General features: G+C 43.0%; 2 protein-coding genes across 2 annotated transcripts in view; both read right to left on the bottom strand.

The window, feature by feature from the left end:
• Positions 1-1,621: 1,621 nt before the first annotated feature.
• Positions 1,622-3,962, bottom strand: LOC115149407 (zinc finger and BTB domain-containing protein 26-like). The gene is made up of 3 exons (XM_029692233.1): positions 3,736-3,962; positions 2,313-3,409; positions 1,622-2,082 (listed from the first exon to the last, which is right to left on the bottom strand). Exons 2-3 carry the CDS (start codon positions 3,384-3,386, stop codon positions 1,891-1,893), a joined length of 1,266 nt encoding a protein of 421 aa, XP_029548093.1. The 5' UTR covers positions 3,387-3,409; positions 3,736-3,962; the 3' UTR covers positions 1,622-1,890.
• A 12,972-nt stretch (positions 3,963-16,934) lies between these two features.
• The window catches only part of LOC115149406 (keratin, type I cytoskeletal 18), a 12,890-nt gene continuing 5,168 nt past the window's right edge, over positions 16,935-24,656 (bottom strand). Inside the window, exons 6-11 of the mRNA XM_029692232.1 lie at positions 22,126-22,293; positions 20,660-20,785; positions 19,311-19,433; positions 19,113-19,207; positions 18,622-18,647; positions 16,935-17,111 (exon numbers count right to left, since the gene is read on the bottom strand). Of these exons, the coding sequence (XP_029548092.1) occupies positions 16,984-17,111; positions 18,622-18,647; positions 19,113-19,207; positions 19,311-19,433; positions 20,660-20,785; positions 22,126-22,293 (666 nt within the window). The 3' untranslated portion in view covers positions 16,935-16,983. The remainder of the gene's footprint in view (positions 17,112-18,621; positions 18,648-19,112; positions 19,208-19,310; positions 19,434-20,659; positions 20,786-22,125; positions 22,294-24,656) is intronic.

The following is a 24,656-nucleotide window of genomic DNA, read 5'->3' as shown; positions in this document are numbered from 1 at the left end:
CCTATTAATAACATCCTCTTAATAACATCCTCTTAATAACATCCTCTAAATAACATCCTCTAAATAACATCCTCTTAATAACATCCTCTTAATAACATCCTCTAAATAACATCCTCTAAATAACATCCTCTAAATAATATCCTCTAAATAACATAATAACATCCTCTAAATAACATCCTCTAAATAACATCCTCTTAATAACATCCTCTTAATAACATCCTCTAAATAACATCCTCTTAATAACATCCTCTTAATAACATCCTCTAAAGATCAACCTCTTAATAACATCCTCTAAATAACATCCTCTTAATAACATCCTCTAAATAACATCCTCTAAAGATCAACCTCTTAATAACATCCTCTTAATAACATCCTCTAAAGATCAACCTCTTAATAACATCCTCTTAATAACATAATAACATCCTCTTAATAACATCCTCTTAATAACATCCTCTTAATAACATCCTCTTAATAACATCCTCTTAATAACATCCTCTTAATAACATCCTCTAAATAACATCCTCTTAATAACATCCTCTTAATAACATCCTCTTAATAACATCCTCTTAATAACAGCCTCTTAATAACATCCTCTTAATAACATCCTCTAAATAACATCCTCTTAATAACATCCTCTAAATAACATCCTCTTAATAACATCCTCTTAATAACATCCTCTAAATAACATCCTCTTAATAACATAATAACATCCTCTTAATAACATCCTCTAAATAACATCCTCTTAATAACATAATAACATCCTCTAAATAACATCCTCTTAATAACATCCTCTTAATAACATCCTCTAAATAACATAATAACATCCTCTTAATAACATCCTCTTAATAACATAATAACATCCTCTTAATAACATCCTCTTAATAACATAATAACATCCTCTTAATAACATCCTCTTAATAACATAATAACATCCTCTAAATAACATCCTCTTAATAACATAATAACATCCTCTTAATAACATCCGCTTAATAACATCCTCTAAATAACACACACATGGGATCCTTCGAGGTGTTGTGCGTCACGGCCATATATCAAAGCAGCAGATATCTATCGTAAAGAAACACAGACAGGTGGACACATTTCTCTTACAGTACACACACACACACACACACACACACACACACACACACACACACACACACACACACACACACACACACACACACACACACACACACACATAAATATAAATAGCAGTGACGTAGCTACAGCTTGTTGACTGATTCTGTATGTTCCTGTGCTAGTCCATCAAAACACTCATTAGTCTCAGGATGGGGGGAGAAAATAAAGTGCAAAAACACATTAGGAAAGAGGCAAACTAGTGAAAAATCATCTTCAGTTGGTCATTTGGAGAACTTTTATCGTCAATATCTTTTCATTCCACTCTAGTTTAGTCTACTTCTCCCACCTGGCCTGTTCTTCTACATAGTTTTCATTTAGACATTGGTCTGTGCTAAAACTCTAGCTACATCATTAGAGGCAGACAAGTTGAATATATACTGGCATCTATAATACATTTACACTAGTTTCCTTCTTGTCTTTGTAGTTCTAATTATTTGTAGTTTAAATTGTTTGTAGTTCTATTTTTTTGTAGTTTCAATTGTTTGTAGTTCTAATTCTCTGTAGTTTTAATTCTTTGTAGTTCTAATTCTTTGTAGTTTTAATTCTTTGTAGTTCTAATTCTTTGTAGTTTTAATTCTTGTAGTTTTAATTCTTTGTAGTTCTAATTCTCTGTAGTTTTAATTCTTTGTAGTTTTAATTCTTTGTAGTTCTAATTCTCTGTAGTTTTAATTCTTTGTAGTTTTAATTTAGGCACTGGTATGATTAACTCAGAAGTCTCTTGCTGCAGAAGTCCATCAGCTCCCAGGCTCACACCACCTCCTCAAACATGTTCTGAAGGCTGCTCTTGCCATGGATGTCCTTGAGGTGGCGCCGGAGGCCTGGTTTGTGTGCGAAGTGGATGGCGCAGTAGTTGCACTTGTGTGGCTTGTCCCCTGTGTGGAGGTTAAGGTGGTCTTGCAGCGTGGCCTTCTGGGAAAAAGTCTTGTGGCAAAGCGGGCACTGGAATAATAATATAGTAATAAAATAATAATATATGAAATTTAGCAGACAGTTACATCCAAAGCAGATTACAATACATTACATACAAACAATACTAAAATACTTCTTATACAGCCCACAACTCTGGCACTGACAGCCCCACACGCTTACCAACTGAGTCACATAGGAGCTTGTCAAGATGCTCAAAGTGCTTTAAACACAGTAAAGGTGGAGGGTTGCGTTCCACTCACCTGGAAAGGCTTGACCCCTGTGTGAACCCTGATATGTCGGGTCAGGTTGCTTTTCTGGCTGAAGCTCTTCCCACAGAGAAGACACGGGTAGAGCCTGTGTTCCTTTAGGTGTCCCACGTAGCTGTCCAGGTGGTGGAACCCTCGGTCACACTTCCTGCACAGGTAGGGTCTCTGGAGGAGCATCTCCTGTCCCCGTCCTGAAAACTCTGCCCCCGTCAGAACTCTGAAGGAGGACTCGGGAGACCCGCCCCCAACCCCCTGCATATGACGAGCAGCAAGCATGTATATGTCCTCTCCAGAGTCCTCGCCCACTTCCTGGTCCTGGGAGCTGTCAGCCAATCCTGAACTGCTGTTGGTAGGACTTCCTGCTGGGGGGAAGGTCCTCGCCCTATACTCTCTGCATGGCGTGGGCGGGCGCTGCTTGCGTCTGTGGGCGCCCGTCGGGTAAGGGTACGGGCTGTAAGGGTACGTGCTGTTAGTGTGTACCATGTGGACACTGTCCAGAGTGTCTTCTGAGGTCAGGCTGTGGTCCCTGTCCTCTGGGTCCTCCTGGGTCTCCCCCTCGTCCAGACATGCTGAGCTGGGTTGGGGTTTAACGCTGTCTGGTGGTGGTGGTGGAGGGGTCCCCTCAGTCTCTGGGCTCCTCTCCAGCTTCAGGTGGGCCAGGGTGGGGTCCAGGTACTGAGAGACGGCCTGGGCACACCTCTCCACCACGTGGCTCATCTGCAGTGCGCTCGCTGCCGTCAGATAGCTGACCAGCTCCCTCAGAGGGACCTCCAGGTGTCCTGTGTAACAGGACAGGAGCAGCCGACGGCCCACCTCCGCACTGGGCACCACGGTCACCAGCAGCTCCCGGCTCCCCTCGTGCAGCAGGAACTGGTCCCGGAGGAAGGCAGAGGAGGCCGCCAGGACCACCCGGTGACCCGGGAAGCGGAACGACCCTGATCCGAGCACGAGGGTGACGTCACAGAATCGTCGGTCCTCTCTCAGCAGGCTCATCTTTTGCAGGATGGAGTCATCGTGGACAGGGCTGGAGAAACGGAATTGGAGTGAGCCTGAGAAGGAAGATGACATGGTAGTGGTGCTCTTCTCTCTCTCTGTAATTACAATGTTATAACATCATCATTACATAGTTGTTACTGTTTATGAGGTACCTTTTTAGTGACACAAAACGTATTTTGCTTGTAAATATATTTTTCATCGTTTGTTTTTATATAAGAGCTATTTTATTTATCTATAAGTTACAGGCCAGTCAATGACTGAACATGTGCCTTTTCTCATGTGGGGATCTTATATCTTCATGACGAGTGCTACTGTATATCTGACAATTATCACCTGAACAAACAATCTGGTCATGAATTACAGACAGTGTATTGTTGTAGTTGAATGATGCAGCAGAAGAGATTGCATATTTCAAACTCGCCTGATATGAGTATGAAGTAGAGTCCCTAGTCTACTCTTCTTCCTTCTCCTGAATACAGTACGTAGCCTAGGGTGGGTGACGAATTATATGGTGTCTATAATTGTGTAGGCTGACAAATGTCTGTAATCATCTCCGCATCTCTGAAGCATCATCAAGCGAGCACCGCTCATTCACAAAAAAAGAGAGTCGCTTGCGGATCACTTCCTGTTTCCTGGGCGTTCCAAACGCACGCACTTGGTTTATTGTGCGCAGGAGCGCATGCTGAAATGCCTTCGTCCCCTCAGACGGGTGATGAGAACACTAACGTTAATATTATGTCATTCCTACGATATGTTTGATATGCGCTGAGTTTCTAAAATTGTTCCACCTCGTGGCTCTCATTTAATCCTCAGATCATGACGTAATTATTCCTCATCGTGTGTCATTCCTGCAACCTAGTATTACAACACAGTTAGCCTACAAGGTATTGAAGATAATTCACCTAATTTACCTTTGTCTTTTATAATTTCATCGACCTACTGAATAGATGGAATGGAATATGATGAAATAACAAAAGTAGTAAAAGTAACGGTTGTATTATTTATCTGCTGTCATGTCAAGGTTTCGCCACTAGAGGGCAGTCCACACAAACAACAGAGCAGCCATTGAGGCAAGCCAATGATGAAGTGTCTGCTGTAAATGACTACCATCACCAGATTAGAGACACTGAGTCCCTACAATATATCTGCTTGATTCACAACAAATAGATTTAGATGAGATGTATATATACATCTCAGTCTATCTGGCTAGCATTAACTTAATACTTTTTCCTGCAGAATTTGCCTTAGGGAGTTATATTTGTAGCTACAGTATATCCCCTGAAGCATTCTTGTAATTTCTTTCCAAATTAGGTTATTATTATTATTAAACCTGTATTTGGACAGGTAAGCTATACTGAGACTAGGCTCTCTTTGTCAGATGAGCCCTGCATAAATACATCAAACATATATATACAACATACAATATAAAAATGACAAAACATATTAAGAAAAACAGAGACATTTATCAACATAGAGGTCTCTGATCATTTCTCTGAATGATCAGATTTCAAAGAGCTCTGTGAGTTGTTCCACATAAAGGCAAAAATGTAGGCTAGGTAAAGAGCTGCCAAGGAAATAACAGTCCATTGCAGTCTTCTATCCCCAAGCTTCTACCCCCAAGCCATAAGACTGCTGAACAATGAATCAAATGGCCACCTGAACTATTTACAGTGACCCCCCCCCCAGCTGCTACTGTTTATTATCTATGCACAGTCAATATACCCCTACCTACACGTACAAATGACCTCCACTAATCTGCACCCCCGCATATTGACTCGGCACCGGTACCCCCTGTATATAGCCTCCATATTGACTCGGTACCGGTACCCCCTGTATATAGCCTCCACATTGACTCGGTACCGTAACACCCTGTATATAGCCTCCATATTGACTCTGTACCGTAACACCCTGTATATAGCCTCCATATTGACTCGGCACCGGTACCCCCTGTATATAGCCTCCATATTGACTCTGTACCGTAACACCCTGTATATAGCCTCCATATTGACTCGGTACCGTAACACCCTGTATATAGCCTCCATATTGACTCTGTACCGTAACACCCTGTATATAGCCTCCATATTGACTCGGCACCGGTACCCCTTGTATATAGCCTCCATATTGACTCGGTACCGTAACACCCTGTATATAGCCTCCATATTGACTCGGCACCGGTACCCCTGTATAGCCTTGTTATTGTTCTTTTATTTTTTACTTAGAATTGTATTTTTTACTTTAGTTTTTTCGTAAATATTTTCTTAAAACTGCATTGTTGGTTAAGGGCTTGTAAGCATTTCACTGTAAGGTCTACACCTGTTGTATTCAGCATTTCACGGTAAGGTCTACACCTGTTGTATTCAGCGTTTCACGGTAAGGTTGTATTCGGCGCATGTGACAAATACAATTTGATTTGATTTGAATTGATAGTTGGTCAAGACCAGTGCTGGTCAAACAGGTGGATATGGGATCGGGAGCACAGCTGTCCATGTAGGCTAATCACGGCTGTGGTTGAACATCAAAACCCAGCTCTCTTTTAGTCTTAAATGCCTTTGTTGTTCTGACAACAACCATAGACGTTTGATTGTTTCTCTGACAAGAATAGATAGTATATTCCTCAAGCAGCTAATGGTCTGAAGGAGAAAAGGCTGTAACTGGTCTAGTCTGATGATGCTACAGTAACTATCTTACCTTGGGGCTTACAGACAATTTAAAGTTATGAATGCTACACACTTTTTGTGAATATTGATGATTTGTCTCGTATAAAAACATGCATTTTCCTCTATCTGAGTATTTAGACTAAACTGTAGATTTACCATACAAACTTTCACAGACTTCAAAGCAATCTCTACACAATTATCCCAGCTTAGGGAAACCGATGAAGACAATTTACATTTGTGAATAATACTACACTACTTTTGTGAAAAAACATACATGTCCTGAATCTGGCAAGTCAGACTAGGCTGTCGAATAGATATATCATTAGATATATCATTATATCATTATCATTATATCATAATATATCATTATAGGGGCGGCAGGTGGCCTAGTGGTTAGAGCGTTGGACAAGTAACCAAAAGGTTGCAAGATTGAATCCCTGAGCTGACAAGGTAAAAATCTGTTGTTCTGCCCCTGAACAAGGCAGTTAACCCACTGTTCCTAGACTGTCAGTGAAAATAAGAATTTGTTCTTAACTGACTTGCCTAGTTAAAAAATCTATGAAAAATAGGTCACCTGGAAGTGGGTTGGAGAGCTGTCCTCTGAGGTAATACTGGGAACATGTGAGTCAAATAGTCCAACAGTGATGACACACCCCTGAAGGAACCAAATACTGTGAGAGAGTCACTAAGTTCACTTCCTCCTGGCTTTTCCCTGATCTCACCAATCCACCAGACCTCATAAGATCTGTTAGGAGCTACCTGGAATCATAGTGTATAATGACTTCAAGGCCAAACGATTAGGACTTTTCTCCACTTTAGGGTGGACGGTCTTAATCCAGTCAGCCTCTCACAAGCTCCTCTGATACTGTAAGGGCCTCAACAACACACCTGTCACCCTCTATGGGTGAGTTTAGTAAAATATGTCTAGTGAGATCTACAGTATCTCTCTAAGTGCAGGTCAAAAAGGCTTCTCAACAGCTTCTACCCCCAAGCCATAAGACTCCTGAACAGTTAATCAAATGGCTATCCGGACTATTTGCATTGTCCCCACCCCACCCCCCATTTTTACGCTGCTGCTACTCTCTGTTTATTATCCATGCATAGTCACTTTACCTCTACCTACATGTACATATTACCTCAATTACCTTGACTAACCGGTGCCCCCGCACATTGACTCTGTACCGGAACCCCCGGTATATAGCCTCCACATTGACTCTGTACTGGTACCCCCTGTATGTAGCCTCCACATTGACTCTGTACCGTAACCCCCTGTATATAGCCTCCACATTGACTCTGTACCGTAACACCCTGTATATAGCCTCCACATTGACTCTGTACCGTAACACCCTGTATGTAGCCTCCACATTGACTCTGTACCGGAACCCCCTGTATATAGTCTCCACATTGACTCTGTACCGGTACCCCCTGTATGTAGCCTCCACATTGACTCTGTACCGTACCCCCCTGTATATAGCCTCCACATTGACTCTGTACCGTAACACCCTGTATATAGCCTCCACATTGACTCTGTACCGGAACCCCCTGTATATAGCCTCCACACTGACTCTGTACCGGAACCCCCTGTATATATCCTCCACATTGACTCTGTACTGGTACCCCCTGTATATAGCCTCCACAATGACTCTGTACTGTAACACCCTGTATATAGCCTCCACATTGACTCTGTACTGTAACACCCTGTATATAGCCTCCACATTGACTCTGTACCGGAACCCCCTGTATATAGCCTCCACATTGACTCTGTACCGGAACCCCCTGTATATAGTCTCCACATTGACTCTGTACCGTACCCCCCTGTATATAGCCTCCACATTGACTCTGTACCGGAACCCCCTGTATATAGCCTCCACATTGACTCTGTACCGTAACACCCTGTATGTAGCCTCCACATTGACTCTGTACCGTAACACCCTGTATGTAGCCTCCACATTGACTCTGTACCGTAACACCCTGTATGTAGCCTCCACATTGACTCTGTACCGGAACCCCCTGTATATAGCCTCCACATTGACTCTGTACCGGAACACCCTGTATGTAACCTCCACATTGACTCTGTACCGTAACACCCTGTATGTAGCCTCCACATTGACTCTGTACCGTAACACCCTGTATGTAGCCTCCACATTGACTCTGTACCGTAACACCCTGTATGTAGCCTCCACATTGACTCTGTACCGTAACACCCTGTATATAGCCTCCACATTGACTCTGTACCGTAACACCCTGTATGTAGCCTCCACATTGACTCTGTACCGTAACACCCTGTATGTAGCCTCCACATTGACTCTGTACCGTAACACCCTGTATGTAGCCTCCACATTGACTCTGTACCGTAACACCCTGTATATAGCCTCCACATTGACTCTGTACCGTAACACCCTGTATGTAGCCTCCACATTGACTCTGTACCGTAACACCCTGTATATATCCTCCACATTGACTCTGTACCGGAACCCCCTGTATATAGCCTCCACATTGACTCTGTACCGTAACACCCTGTATATAGCCTCCACATTGACTCTGTACCGTAACACCCTGTATATATCCTCCACATTGACTCTGTACCGGAACCCCCTGTATATATCCTCCACATTGACTCTGTACCGTAACACCCTGTATGTAGCCTCCACATTGACTCTGTACCGTAACACCCTGTATATAGCCTCCACATTGACTCTGTACCGTAACACCCTGTATATATCCTCCACATTGACTCTGTACCGGAACCCCCTGTATATAGCCTCCACATTGACTCTGTACCGTAACACCCTGTATATAGCCTCCACATTGACTCTGTACCGTAACACCCTGTATGTAGCCTCCACATTGACTCTGTACCGTAACATCCTGTACTCTGTACCGTAACACCCTGTGTATAGCCTCGCCTCTGTTATTTTATTGTTGCTCCTTATTGATTAGTTATATTTGAAATGTTTTCTTCTTTAAACTGTATTGTTGGTTAAGGGCTTGTAAGTAAGCATTTCACTGTAAGGTCTACATGTTGTATTCGGCGCATGTGACAAATACAATTTGATTTGATTTGATTTCAACATCAGATTTGCAACTTTTCTGTTTACATTAGCCTTGGATGTGATGTGGCCAAAGCCACATTCCTGCCTAATGTGTGAGTGCTGCCGTTATACCATAAATACTATAGGACGGGGGGGACTTGTCCAGCCCTCATTCTGAAATTGCATTTTTGTCCCTCCCAGTTTTATCATTGGAATGTGATAAAAACGAGGCAACTGTGTGCTTTAGGACCATGTGGACACTGAGCGGTCGGGTAGGCTGTTTGGGGTGTTAATCCAACTGGATAAAAAAATTAACTACAAAAAACCAGTTCTCAAACCAAAGTTGTGCCCCTGGACATAAGAATGGCAATTCAAACTATACAGGAGCTTACATTTTACATTTTATTCATTTAGCAGACGCTCTTATCCAGAGAGCGTCTGCCCCGTGGCCCCCCGTGGGAATCGAACCCACAACCCTGGCGTTGCACACAACATGCTGGCGTTGCAAACACCATGCTCTACCAACTGAGCCACAAGGAAGCTTCACATATAAACCATAATGCACTTAGTGTTTCACACCTGATTAATGCAATGATTCACAAATGTGGGGCTATTTTAAAGGCCTTCCATTTCCAATTTGGCTAACAGAGCAAAAATGTTGTCTACTGGTATTAAGGTAATTAAGGTCAAATGTGTTGTGGGAGAGTTGTAGTCTTTACACTGTACCAGTCAGAGGGGGTATGTGGTGTAGTAGTGTGGGAGAGTTGTAGTCTTTACACTGTACCAGTCAGAGGGGGTATGTGGTGTAGTAGTGTGGGAGAGTTGTAGTCTTTACACTGTACCAGTCAGAGGGGGTATGTGGTGTAGTAGTGTGGGAGAGTTGTAGTCTTTACACTGTACCAGTCAGGGGGGGTATGTGGTGTAGTAGTGTGGTAGAGTTGTAGTCTTTACACTGTACCAGTCAGAGGGGGTATGTGGTGTAGTAGTGTGGGAGAGTTGTAGTCTTTACACTGTACCAGTCAGAGGGGGTATGTGGTGTAGTAGTGTGGGAGAATTGTAGTCTTTACACTGTACCAGTCAGAGGGGGTATGTGGTGTAGTAGTGTGGTAGAGTTGTAGTCTTTACACTGTACCAGTCAGAGGGGGTATGTGGTGTAGTAGTGTGGGAGAGTTGTAGTCTTTACACTGTACCAGTCAGAGGGGGTATGTGGTGTAGTAGTGTGGTAGAGTTGTAGTCTTTACACTGTACCAGTCAGAGGGGGTATGTGGTGTAGTAGTGTGGTAGAGTTGTAGTCTTTACACTGTACCAGTCAGAGGGGGTATGTGGTGTAGTAGTGTGGGAGAGTTGTAGTCTTTACACTGTACCAGTCAGAGGGGGTATGTGGTGTAGTAGTGTGGTAGAGTTGTAGTCTTTACACTGTACCAGTCAGAGGGGGTATGTGGTGTAGTAGTGTGGTAGAGTTGTAGTCTTTACACTGTACCAGTCAGAGGGGGTATGTGGTGTAGTAGTGTGGTAGAGTTGTAGTCTTTACACTGTACCAGTCAGAGGGGGGTATGTGGTGTAGTAGTGTGGTAGAGTTGTAGTCTTTACACTGTACCAGTCAGAGGGGGTATGTGGTGTAGTAGTGTGGTAGAGTTGTAGTCTTTACACTGTACCAGTCAGAGGGGGTATGTGGTGTAGTAGTGTGGTAGAGTTGTAGTCTTTACACTGTACCAGTCAGAGGGGGTATGTGGTGTAGTAGTGTGGTAGAGTTGTAGTCTTTACACTGTACCAGTCAGAGGGGGTATGTGGTGTAGTAGTGTGGTAGAGTTGTAGTCTTTACACTGTACCAGTCAGAGGGGGTATGTGGTGTAGTAGTGTAGGAGAGTTGTAGTCTTTACACTGTACCAGTCAGAGGGGGTATGTGGTGTAGTAGTGTGGGAGAGTTGTAGTCTTTACACTGTACCAGTCAGAGGGGGTATGTGGTGTAGTAGTGTGGTAGAGTTGTAGTCTTTACACTGTACCAGTCAGAGGGGGTGTGGTGTAGTAGTGTGGTAGAGTTGTAGTCTTTACACTGTACCAGTCAGAGGGGGTATGTGGTGTAGTAGTGTGGGAGAGTTGTAGTCTTTACACTGTACCAGTCAGAGGGGGTATGTGGTGTAGTAGTGTGGTAGAGTTGTAGTCTTTACACTGTACCAGTCAGAGAGGGGTATGTGGTGTAGTAGTGTGGGAGAGTTGTAGTCTTTACACTGTACCAGTCAGAGGGGGTATGTGGTGTAGTAGTGTGGGAGAGTTGTAGTCTTTACACTGTACCAGTCAGAGGGGGTATGTGGTGTAGTAGTGTGGTAGAGTTGTAGTCTTTACACTGTACCAGTCAGAGGGGGTATGTGGTGTAGTAGTGTGGGAGAGTTGTAGTCTTTACACTGTACCAGTCAGAGGGGGTATGTGGTGTAGTAGTGTGGTAGAGTTGTAGTCTTTACACTGTACCAGTCAGAGGGGGTATGTGGTGTAGTAGTGTGGTAGAGTTGTAGTCTTTACACTGTACCAGTCAGAGGGGGTATGTGGTGTAGACCTCCGGAGGCAGTGTGGGAGACATTCTCAAGTGCAGTATTGCCAAGAACGAGTGAATTACAAGACCATTATATGGTTTGTTTTTGTTTTCTAATACTTTGGGGATGTTTTCTCATATCTGTATTAGATGGTAATTACCTTTTACAAAAGCTAGGTGTTTGCTTTGGCATAGCTAGTCCTAAACAATAGGTTCCTGATCGTCAGAACTCACTATGCGGACAAATAGGCAGGCAGGCAGGCAGGCAGGCAGGCAGGCAGGCAGGCAGGCAGGCAGGCAGGCAGGCAGGCAGGCAGGCAGGCAGACAGACAGACAGACAGACAGACAGACAGACAGACAGACAGACAGACAGACAGACAGACAGACAGACAGACAGACAGACAGACAGACAGACAGACAGACAGACAGAAGCGTATGACTCATGAGAACAGTCTGGTTACATCTCATCCAGGTAAAACACAGATCATAAGGTATTGTGTCTGAGGTCACACTTCAGGTATTTTCCCCATCCTTAGTGGTCCAGTAGATTACGAGGACCCAAAGGATAATGATGTGGAGAAAGCATGCCGAGACCTGTTTCTCTATGTCTGTTGAGTTGTAGAAAATACATGTCTGATCAGCATCACAGCTTTGACAAGCTGGATCAAGTTGAAGTTATTATTTACCTTTCATATCGGGACAAGGGATTGAAGATGAATGATATATTGAATTAACTATAGTCTAATTTGTTGACTAGAGCCTCTTAAGAAACAACAATAGCCTCAGAATTCCAAGACCTTATCTGACCTCCGGAAAAACCCCACTGTAGGCAGAACCCAGACAGAGAGACAAGGGAAGGTGTTGTTCATCACCACCATAATAATAATAACAGTCATTATTACACAGTCATTATACAGGCCTTAATCTGGCTCATCAATAAGGCTTCCAGAGGCTCATGTTGTGGTGCACCCCCCAGACAGACACATCTCCTTAGGACAGGTGTGTCAAACACGACTGCACACACAGGCAGCGTGTACATGTTTATAGTGTGTTCTGAAACACACCTGTCTGTCAGTCTCTCGTCCATGAGTTTATGATAGATAGATGCCTATGACAGACAGACAGACAGACAGACAGACAGACAGACAGACAGACAGACAGACAGACAGACAGACAGACAGACAGACAGACGAACGAACATCTGTCATAGACATCTGTCATATACGTCTGTTTATCATAAACCTATGAGTGAGAGTGTGACGGAATCTCTCCTGTATTATGTCTGGCTGCCTCACAGTCCTCTCAGTCTGCCTCAGCTCACGCCATGCCAATAGTAGGGTTTAACAGATCTCTGAAAGTGGCCGTTATTAAGGATGGAAGGAAGGAGGAACTTTGGGTTGGGCACGCAGTGTGGCGCCCACCCTCATCAGCCAGTCCCTTCTTCTGATGTGTGTCAGGGAGCTTAGAGGGTTTGTCGCTGGGAAAGTCCCACACACACCCTGATCTCCTCAGCCCGTGTGTCTTGGCTGGTGGAGGATGGTACAGTAGAGGAAAGAGACAAGCAGACACACTCATATTTCTAATAATTGTTCATTGTGACAGTGATTAGTGTCCAGAGAGACAATCACCTCCCAAGAAGGGCTCAATGTCTGACTGTCACCACTCCCTTGTGTTGATGGAGAGCTTCTGAAGCACCACACACATACATAACTATACAAGACCATACATGACTATAAATGACTACACATGACTATAAATGACTACACGTGATCATACAAGACTATACAAGACTATACAAGACCATACATGACTATACATGACTATAAATGACTACACATGATCATACAAGACTATACAAGACTATACATGACTATACATGACTATACAAGACTATACATGACTATACATGACTATAGATGACTATAAATGACTACACATGATCATACAAGACTATACATGACTATACATGACTATACATGACTATACAAGACTATACATGACTATACAAGGCTATACATGAGTATACATGATCATACATGACTATCCGGGTCTGTGTGGGTCTGTGTGGGTCTCTGTTGGTCTGTGTGGGTCTGTCCGGTCTCTGTGGGTCTGTGTGGGTCTGTCCGGTCTCTGTGGGTCTGTGTGGGTCTGTCCAGGTCTGTGTGGGTCTGTGTGGGTCTCTATACACAGAGACCCAGACAGACCCACACAGACTCACACAGACCCACACAGACCCACACAGACCCAAACAGACCCACACAGACCCGGACAGACCCACATAGACCCACACAGTCCCACATAGACCCACACAGACCTGGACAGACCAACTCAGACACAAAAAGACCGACACAAACATGGACAGACCCACATAGACCCACAGACCCACATAGATCCAGACAGACCCACTCAGACCCGCACAGACCCACACAACCCACACAGACCTGGACAGACCCACACAGACCCACAGAGACCCGGACAGACCCACACAGACCAACAGAGACCCACATAGACCCACACAGACCCACACAGACCCGGACAGACCCACACAGACCCGGACAGACCCACACAGACCCGGACAGACCCACACAGACCCACACAGACCCACACAGACCCGGACAGACCCACACAGACCCACACAGACCCACACAGACCCACACATACTTACAAACAGCCCTCTCCTAGCGCATATTTAAACAATTTTTTTGCTTTTCCAGATTATCTTCCATTAAATAACTGATAACAAGGTGACAGCATAATAGTTTCTGCAGGTAATGATTATGTAATTACATCTGTTTAGCTCAGCAACACACTGCTTCACATTCACAACAATGTATTTCAGCAACACAGTTTTTGGACACAGTCTGCCTTTAAAGATCTGTGCACACAAATTGCTGTGCAGGGACCTCTAAGTCCAAGCAGCATTACCTAAATGTCTCTGATTACAAGGTAAAGTATTCTGGTGAAAGATTGGATGGCATTTGCATTATTTGACTTCAACATTAAAGTTGATTAAAGGCCCTAAGTACAATAAGCACATCAAATCGAATAGTCTTACTAACCTTTCATCATTACAAAGTGTGATTAGCTAAGTGCTATGATGGATGAATAGGACTGGAGCATTAATCAGAGCTGTCAGACAGACGTTTAGGCTCAACATGAAGGTAACCTTGCAGTGTTGTATGCATGCCGACCTACTGCACAAAGCAGTCATCACACGCACATGAACAGGCACAGTTATCTCCACTGACGTGTCATTGTGCTCATCAGGCTACGTATGTCACGCAAGAAACTAGAACCAAACAACATAGAACTAAATAAACTAGATAAACCCCCCCAGTCACGCCCTGACCTACTCTACCATAGAAAATAAGAGCTCTCTATGGTCAGGACGTGACAACGTAGTAGACAGGGTAGTTTCATGGTTTTACATCGAATGTGTTTTGAGTATGTGTAGAATTCATAGAATGTGTTTTGAGTATGTTTTGAGTATGTGTAGAATTCATAGAATGTGTTTTGAGTATGTGTTGAGTATGTGTAGAATTCATAGAATGTGTTTTGAGTATGTTTTGAGTATGTGTAGAATTCATAGAATGTGTTTTGAGTATGTGTAGAATTCATAGAATGTGTTTTGAGTATGTGTAGAATTCATAGAATGTGTTTTGAGTATGTTTTGAGTATGTGTAGAATTCATAGAATGTGTTTTGAGTATGTTTTGAGTATGTGTAGAATTCATCGAATGTGTTTTGAGTATGTGTTGAGTATGTGTAGAATTCATAGAATGTGTTTTGAGTATGTTTTGAGTATGTGTAGAATTCATAGAATGTGTTTTGAGTATGTTTTGAGTATGTGTAGAATTCATAGAATGTGTTTTGAGTATGTGTTGAGTATGTGTAGAATTCATAGAATGTGTTTTGAGTATGTTTTGAGTATGTGTAGAATTCATAGAATGTGTTTTGAGTATGTGTAGAATTCATAGAATGTATTTTGAGTATGTGTAGAATTCATAGAATGTGTTTTGAGTATGTTTTGAGTATGTGTAGAATTTATAGAATGTGTTTTGAGTATGTGTAGAATTCATAGAATGTGTTTTGAGTATGTTTTGAGTATGTGTAGAATTCATAGAATGTGTTTTGAGTATGTGTTGAGTATGTGTAGAATTCATAGAATGTGTTTTGAGTATGTTTTGAGTATGTGTAGAATTCATAGAATGTGTTTTGAGTATGTGTAGAATTCATAGAATGTGTTTTGAGTATGTTTTGAGTATGTGTAGAATTCATAGAATGTGTTTTGAGTATGTGTTGAGTATGTGTAGAATTCATAGAATGTGTTTTGAGTATGTTTTGAGTATGTGTAGAATTCATAGAATGTGTTTTGAGTATGTGTAGAATTCATAGAATGTGTTTTGAGTATGTGTAGAATTCATAGAATGTGTTTTGAGTATGTTTTGAGTATGTGTAGAATTCATAGAATGTGTTTTGAGTATGTGTAGAATTTATAGAATGTGTTTTGAGTATGTGTAGAATTCATAGAATGTGTTTTGAGTATGTTTTGAGTATGTGTAGAATTCATAGAATGTGTTTTGAGTATGTTTTGAGTATGTGTGGAATGTGTTGGATGTAATACGTCTTACATTGTAGAGTGTGGTTGATAGTTATTGAACATATAAGAAGTATTTTTGACACTCCATGATGATGAAACCAAATAAAAGAGAAAATAATACCAACTTTGACTAAAAGACAAACCTTTATTTCAGACATTACAGAAGTTTATAGATACAGACACAAAAGCATGTTGAAAACCCATCCCAAAAAATGCAGTTCAGTTGAAAGAGATTTACTGTGTCTATTGCTTGTTACCTAAATATAGAAATAAATAGTTTAATACACAAAGCGAAACCTTTTATTAAACAACATCCATGTTAGCCATCTGACAACTGAGGGACGGATGCCGTATGAGACATCTCATTGACTTTCAGTACATCTCATATTATTGTATTATTATATTATTGTATGCATATTATATACTATATAGCTCATAGTGTCCCCAGACATATCCATGAGGCTGTGAAAGGAACAAGGAAGACCAACACTCTGATGGGAATGAAACAGACATCCATGTTAGTGGAGGTCTCTGAGGGTCAGTGGGTAAGGCTGGCCCCTGAGGGTCAGTGGGTAAGGCTGGCCCCTGAAGGTCAGTGGGTAAGGCTGGCCCTTGACCACGATGTGTGAGAAGAAATGATCAAATCAAATCAAATGTTATTTGTCACACAGGTGTAGACCTTACTGTGAAATGCTTACTTACAAGCCCTTAACCAACAATGCAGTTTTAAGAAAATATAGTTAAGAAAATGTTTACTAAATAAAGTAAAAATAAATTTCAAAAAGAACACAATAAAATAACAATAATGAGGCTATATGAAGATGAAGATGATGATGATGATGATGAGGCCCCTCTCACTTCTTCTTCTTCTTCACCTCCTCCTGTATCTGCTCCACCTCGCTGGACTCATCCACCACCTTGCCGTTGATCATAGTCTGAGTCACCACCTTCACTATCTTCCTGGTCCGCACATCCGGCTCCTCTGCAGGGAAACGAGAGGAAGAGGTTGAGGAAGAGGATGAGGAAGAGGATGTCACAGTATTGCTGTAACCCAACAGGCTCTGATTTGAGACACGACCTATGAACTTGCCAACTTGTTCCTGATATATCTACTGCTTATGAATGAGTTAAGTATAGCTTATGAATGTGTTAAGTATAGCTTATGAATGAGTTAAGTAAGTATAGCTTATGAATGAGTTAAGTAAGTATAGCTTATGAATGAGTTAAGTATAGCTTATGAATGAGTTAAGTAAGTATAGCTTATGAATGAGTTAAGTAAGTATAGCTTATGAATGAGTTAAGTATAGCTTATGAATGTGCTAAGAATCCTTTTGTAAGTACACCCCAAATAAAGTGCTACCAAATTGATTCAATGAGTAGTCACAAGCCTACAGTAACAGTCCGTTACAACATTGAGACTTGTGGTATTATTTTCACCTAATGCAGTTGCTAGGGACAGCGCTGTTTTGGGCGTTTGCTTTGTTTGCAGGTTTATGAAACTGCCATTAGTCTGTGGCCACGGCCCCTTGATTTGATGCCAGGGTGGCTGAAGCAGCACAGAATCACAGTTGTACATTTGATTCTGACATAAGGCAACACCGCTGACCCTATTTTAAACCTGTAGTGTAAATAGCTGATGGGCAGTTGGCTTTGTCAGCGAGCCAACGGCCCGGAGTACCTCAACTTTACTCTATAAGTCACCGACAGTACCTACACAATCTAGCCTAGGGTCGTTTCCCAGTCTAACTGCTCAGTGTAGGGTAAAGTTTCCCCTAGATTCTGATCTTGGGTCAGTTTTGCAGTTTCCCGACTAGGATTTAGGGAGTGGAAGCTGATCCTAAATCTGTACCTAGGGGAAACTTCACTCGGGAGCGTAACCCCCCTGGACATTGAGCCTGGTGAACATTCAGACCAGTGAAATGCTCGGTGAAGGTGAGAGTGAATGTGAGGGTGAGTTGGAGAAGGGAGGGGGGACGAGAGAAGGGAGGAGGGAAGATAAGAAAGAAAGAAACTAAAGATGGATGGGTGACCAGGATGGGTGACCAGGATGGGTGACCAGGATGGGTGACCAGGATGGGTGACCAGGATAAGTCCATGCAGTCCATTTGAGAGGCTGAGGTGAATTGAGGTCTCTCTGTGTGAGAATGAAATGACCTATTCATGAATGAATGGGGACTCTTATCACACGCCATGGATGGAATGACCTAATGTCACACTGATAAAGGAGCTTTCTCCATCCAGGTGTACGGTCACATCCACAATCATTTTAATTGTTTATTTTTTTTAAATGTAACCTTTATTTAACTAGGCAAGTCAGTTAAGAACACGTTTTTATTTACAATGACGGCCTACCCCGGCCAAACCTGGAGGACGCTGGGCCAATTGTGCGCCAATCAATGTGTTGCTGAGTAAGTAATTGTTGATGTTTGCTTAGGTTAGCTTGTGTCAATGAGGATGTGAGAGTGATGTCAAGTTAAAGTACTGTTACTCACTTTTTGGTGATGGTACTTCTTTAATCCTGCATGAATAATGGAAAAAGATTGTGCCCAATGACTTTAACTGATACATGGAAATTGTCACTGGCAGAAGATGTAATGTCCCAGGAAGAAGAATTATCTGTTTGAATCAACTCAACTGAGAGCAGAACTTTCCTGGATATACAGTACTAAGCACCCGTTATTTACATCTGACCATAGCATTATATGGAACAAAGATGGAGGAAGAGAAGCGTTTCCAATGACATCATCAACCAATTAGTAGACAATTAGCAGGCAATGCCTACTCATAATTGGTTAAAATCACACAATGCACACTGATGATGTCATTGGAAACACTTATCTTCCCCTATATTTTTTACTACAAAACATAGAAATGCGTAATTTTCACATATGTTGATGTTGGGGTGGTGCTGGAGATGATGAATATGAAGTTGAAAATGTCCCTTTAAAATGTTCATATAAAGATGATCATCCTGGTGACTCACATCTCCTCTCCCTCCAGCAGTCTCCTGTAGGTGGCGATCTCTATCTCTAAGTTCTGCTTGATGCGGAGCAGCTGTTCATAGTCCGTCTTGTTGCGCTGCAATATAATACAATACAACTTTATTAGTCCATTTGTTACTGTAAACAATGAAAATATGAATACAGTTCCACTTCCTTAGCCCCTGGCTACCAGTGAGTACCTGCATGTCCAGACGCAGCTGAGACAGGTCCTCCTCCAGCTGGGACAGCGTGGTCTGCAGACGCTCCATCTCCAGGCTGTATTTCTGACCTGTCTCTCCCAGGTGACCCTTCAGAGCTGACACCTGGGGTGGAGAGGGTGAGTCCGATAAAGAAATCACATCAAATCAAATGTTATTTGTCACATGCGCCGAATACAACAGATGTACACCTTACAGTGAAATGCTTACTTACAAGCCCTTAACCAACAATGCAGAATTAAGAAAATACCAAAAAAAGTAAGAGATAAGAATAACAAATGATTAAAGAGCAGCAGTATATAACAATAGCGGGGCTATATACAGGAGGTACCGGTACCGAGGTAATTGAGGTAGTATGTACATGTAGGTGGAGTTATTAAAGTGACTATGCATAAATAATAACAGAGAGTAGCAGCAGTGTTCCGGGGGGGAGGGGCAATGCAAATAAACTGCGGACGAGACAAACAAGCACGCACGCATGTACACGCGCAGATGAAATGTATACCCGATACACCTTCTCATCAAATATACAGTGTGTGATTACAGAAAGGAAGAGAATCTGTGTATACAGGTCAGGGGATGGGTGTTGTTATAAACACTGATCCCTAAACACTCTTAGAAACAAGGTGCTCTCTAGAACCTGCTAGAAGAACCCTTTAAAGAACCCTTTTCTATCTGGAACCAAAAAGGGTTCTCCTAAATGAATGCATCTGACCCAACATCAAGGAAGGTGAGAGATATTTACAGTCAACAAGGATAACATGGGTGGGGAAAAGAGGAGAGATATTTATAGTCAACAAGGATAACATGGGTGAGGAAAAGAGGAGAGATATTTATAGTCAACAAGGATAACATGGGTGGGGAAAAGAGGAGAGATATTTACAGTCAACAAGGATAACATGGGTGAGGAAAAGAGGAGAGATATTTATAGTCAACAAGGATAACATGGGTGAGGAAAAGAGGAGAGATATTTATAGTCAACAAGGATAACATGGGTGGGGAAAAGAGGAGAGATATTTACAGTCAACAAGGATAACATGGGTGAGGAAAAGAGGAGAGATATTTATAGTCAACAAGGATAACATGGGTGGGGAAAAGAGGAGAGATATTTACAGTCAACAAGGATAACATGGGTGAGGAAAAGAGGAGAGATATTTATAGTCAACAAGGATAACATGGGTGGGGAAAAGAGGAGAGATATTTACAGTCAACAAGGATAACATGGGTGAGGGAAAGAGCAAGGATCTCATCGATACTGTAGTTGTGCTGGTTGTCCAGCTGTAGATCCCCAGTACAACACAACCCCCAGTTGACAGGTTCCTAGTTCCTACCTGTTTGTGCAGACTCTCCAGCTCCACCTCCAGGTTCTGTAGGAAGCGTTGTCTCTCCACCAACTCACTCTGAGCCCCCCTGAGAGCCTCGTTAGACTCCTTTACCTCGTTCTGCACCATCTCCAGCTGTAACACACCACACACACGCTCATGAACGCACCGCACCCCCAGGTTACTGAAAACAGTAACACACACACGCTCATGAACGCACCACATCCCCAGGTTACTGAAAACAGTAACACACACACGCTCATGAACGCACCGCATCCCCAGGTTACTGAAAACAGTAACACACACACGCTCATGAACGCACCGCATCCCCAGGTTACTGAAAACAGTAACACACACACGCTCATGAACGCACCGCATCCCCACGTTACTGAAAACAGTAACACACACACGCTCATGAACGCACCACATCCCCAGGTTACTGAAAACAATAACACACACACGCTCATGAACGCACCGCACCCCCACGTTACTGAAAACAGTAACACACGCTCATGAACGCACCGCATCCCCACGTTACTGAAAACAGTAACACACACACGCTCATGAACGCACCACATCTCCACGTTACTGAAAACAGTAACACACACACGCTCATGAACGCACCACATCCCCACGTTACTGAAAACAGTAACACACACACGCTCATGAACGCACCACATCCCCACGTTACTGAAAACAGTAACACACGCTCATGAACGCACCACATCCCCACGTTACTGAAAACAGTAACACACGCTCATGAACGCACCGCATCCCCAGGTTACTGAAAACAATAACACTGAGAACACTACAATATGTTACTAGATACCACACCTGGGTTCACCTGGATATGATAACTATGATACGCCTGAATCGTAACTTGAGATACACATGCTATGCCAATGGGACATTTGCATGAACATTTGAGTCTCACGCACTTATCTCATGTTACAAATCAGCCCTGAGAGACTAAACTCTAGTGTCTAGTTTCTGGCATGGTGATGCACCCAGCCAGCCAGTCCACCACTGACCTTCTTGAGGTCCTCATCCAGCCAGTTCACCACTGACCTTCTTGAGGTACCCAGCCAGCTATTCCCCCACTGACCTTCTTGAGGTCCCCAGCCAGCTAGTCCCCCACTGACCTTCTTGAGGTACCCAGTCAGCCAGTCCCCCACTGACCTTCTTGAGGTACCCAGTCAGCCAGTCCCCCACTGACCTTCTTGAGGTACCCAGTCAGCCAGTCCCCCACTGACCTTCTTGAGGTCCCCAGCCAGCTAGTCCCCCACTGACCTTCTTGAGGTCCCCAGCCAGCTAGTCCCCCACTGACCTTCTTGAGGTACCCAGCCAGCCAGTCCCCCACTGACCTTCTTGAGGTACCCAGTCAGCCAGTCCCCCACTGACCTTCTTGAGGTACCCAGTCAGCCAGTCCCCCACTGACCTTCTTGAGGTACCCAGCCAGCCAGTCCCCCACTGACCTTCTTGAGGTACCACTGCTCAGCCTGGTCCTTGTTCTTCTTGATGATGCCCTCGTACTGAGTTCTGAGCTCTGACATTACTGTGCCCAGTTCTGGTCCACCACGGCCTGTGTCCACCTCCACGTTCACAGTCTGAGCAGCAATATGGCCCTTCATAGACTCCACCTCCTGCAGAGAGACAATTCATACATAAATCAATCAATCAATTACAAATGTTGTCACAAAGTACTAGGGTTGGATCTTTTTTCCAATCGTGTCTTTCTGAACAGAACCATTATTTATTTAGTTCCGTCCACTGTTCCAAACAGTAAAATAAAGTTCTGAAACGGTCGGAAGCCCCAAAAAGTTACGTTTACATCGCTCCTTTCTGTTCCTTTTTAAACCTCTGAGATTATTATTTTTTTTACATTGAGCTCGACATTAAAATACTCAGTGTGGATAGAGCAGCTTGCTACAGAGCAGGCAAATGATTTAATCTGTATAGGAAAGTCATTAAGAGCAAATAGTATTTTGCTGTAACAGCATGGTTTAATCATAATGAAAGCCAAACACTTACACTGTGCACTGTGCTGCCAGTCACTACGGACAGACAAGTGTAGGACATGAGATGCGACTGAGATTTTGCAGGTGGGGAAAGAGCGAGAAAGGGTGGAGGAGGAGGCTTGCCTTGAAGCTCTGGGCATCTTATTATGGTCTGCGTTATCTGAATTAGGCCCACAGAATTATACCTACGAGGAGCAGAGTCTATGGAGGAACTTTGAATGTCTTTGAACTTCCGAGAGTTGGCTTAATGTTGGACAAAGCTAATGTTAGCTAGCTAACAAGCTTGTTTGTGCAGAGCAGCACTAGAATTAAAAGCACGTCTTACCTTGTTGTGGTTAATAAATCCAATGGGAAATGTGATAACTAAAGTATCCTCAACTAGCATTGAAAAAGTTACACTTGTAACATCATCAGTAGGCTACAGTAACCTATGTAATGTCGTCAGTAGGCTACAGTAACCTATGTAACATTGTCAGTAGGCTACAGTAACCTATGTAATGTCGTCAGTAGGCTACAGTAACCTATGTAACATTGTCAGTAGGCTACAGTAACCTATGTAACATTGTCAGTAGGCTACAGTAACCTATGTAACATTGTCAGTAGGCTACATTAACCTATGTAACATTGTCAGTAGGCTACAGTAACCTATGTAACGTCGGCAGTAAGCTACATTAACCTATGTAACGTTGTCAGTAGGCTACAGTAACCTATGTAACATTGTCAGTAGGCTACAGTAACCTATGTAACATTGTCAGTAGGCTACAGTAACCTATGTAACATCGTCAGTAGGCTACAGTAACCTATGTAACATTGTCAGTAGGCTACAGTAACCTATGTAACGCCGTCAGTAGGCTACAGTAACCTATGTAATGTCGTCAGTAGGCTACAGTAACCTATGTAACGTCGTCAGTAGGCTACAGTAACCTATGTAACGTCGTCAGTAGGCTACAGTAACCTATGCTTCAGGAGGAGGGAGGGCTTTGCATAGGCGCTTTGTTGCATTTAATTGTAAAATAACGTTATTAACCAGTTCCCATGCTTTTAAAATACGGTTCTGTTTCAGAGCAATGTAGATAACTTTCGTTCCCTGGTCTGATTCTGTTCCTTTATTAATTTTGATATTTGACAGTTTTCTGTTCTGTTCCCTGAACCGGTTCCAACCCCTGCAAAGTACCTGACAGGAACCTGGCCTAGACCCCAGACTTAAATAATGAGTCTGGGATTGACTTTGTGTTTCAGTGTGTTTCTAACATGTTTTTCCCCCATGTTGATCTCTATGTTAGTTTTTCTATGCTTTTATGAATATTCTGTGTTTGTGTATTAGTCCTCCAAGTGAGCGTGTGCTGTAGTACATTATAAACCGGGTGGTTCGAGCCCTGAATGCTGATTGGCTGAAAGCCGTAGTATATCAGACATTCTATACCCCACTGTGATAGTGAGAAGGTCAGTCAATTCTACACACCACTGTGACGGAGAGGTCAGTGAATTCTACACCCCACTGTGACAGAGAGAAGGTCAGTGAATTATATACCCCACTGTGACAGAGAGGTCAGTGAATTCTACACCCCACTGTGACAGAGAGGTCAGTGAATTCTACACCCCACTGTGACAGAGAGGTCAGTGAATTCTACACCCCACTGTGACAGAGAGGTCAGTGAATTCTACATCTCACGGTGACAGAGAGGTCAGTGAATTCTACACCCCACTGTGACAGAGAGGTCAGTGAATTCTACACCCCACTGTGACAGAGAGGTCAGTGAATTCTACACCCCACGGTGACAGAGAGGTCAGTGAATCCTACACACCACTGTGACAGAGAGGTCAGTGAATTCTACACACCACGGTGACAGAGAGGTCAGTGAATTCTACACCCCACTGTGACAGAGAGGTCAGTGAATTCTACACACCACTGTGACAGAGAGGTCAGTGAATTCTACACCCCACAGTAACAGAGAGACCCTCTTCATTATTAACATCCTCTCCATGAA

The sequence above is a fragment of the Salmo trutta genome, chromosome 15 (assembly GCF_901001165.1).
Source record: "Salmo trutta chromosome 15, fSalTru1.1, whole genome shotgun sequence".
Lineage (NCBI taxonomy): Eukaryota > Metazoa > Chordata > Actinopteri > Salmoniformes > Salmonidae > Salmo > Salmo trutta.
This window is presented reverse-complemented; position numbering and strand designations above follow the sequence as displayed.

Coding starts and splice junctions, on each gene's coding strand:
- LOC115149407 (XM_029692233.1), bottom strand. CDS start 3,386: ATGTCATCTTCCTTCTCAGGCTCACTCCAATTCCGTTTCTCCAGCCCT. Junction 2,083..2,312: donor CAGGGGTCAAGCCTTTCCAG/GTGAGTGGAACG, acceptor TTATTATTCCAG/TGCCCGCTTTGCCACAAGAC.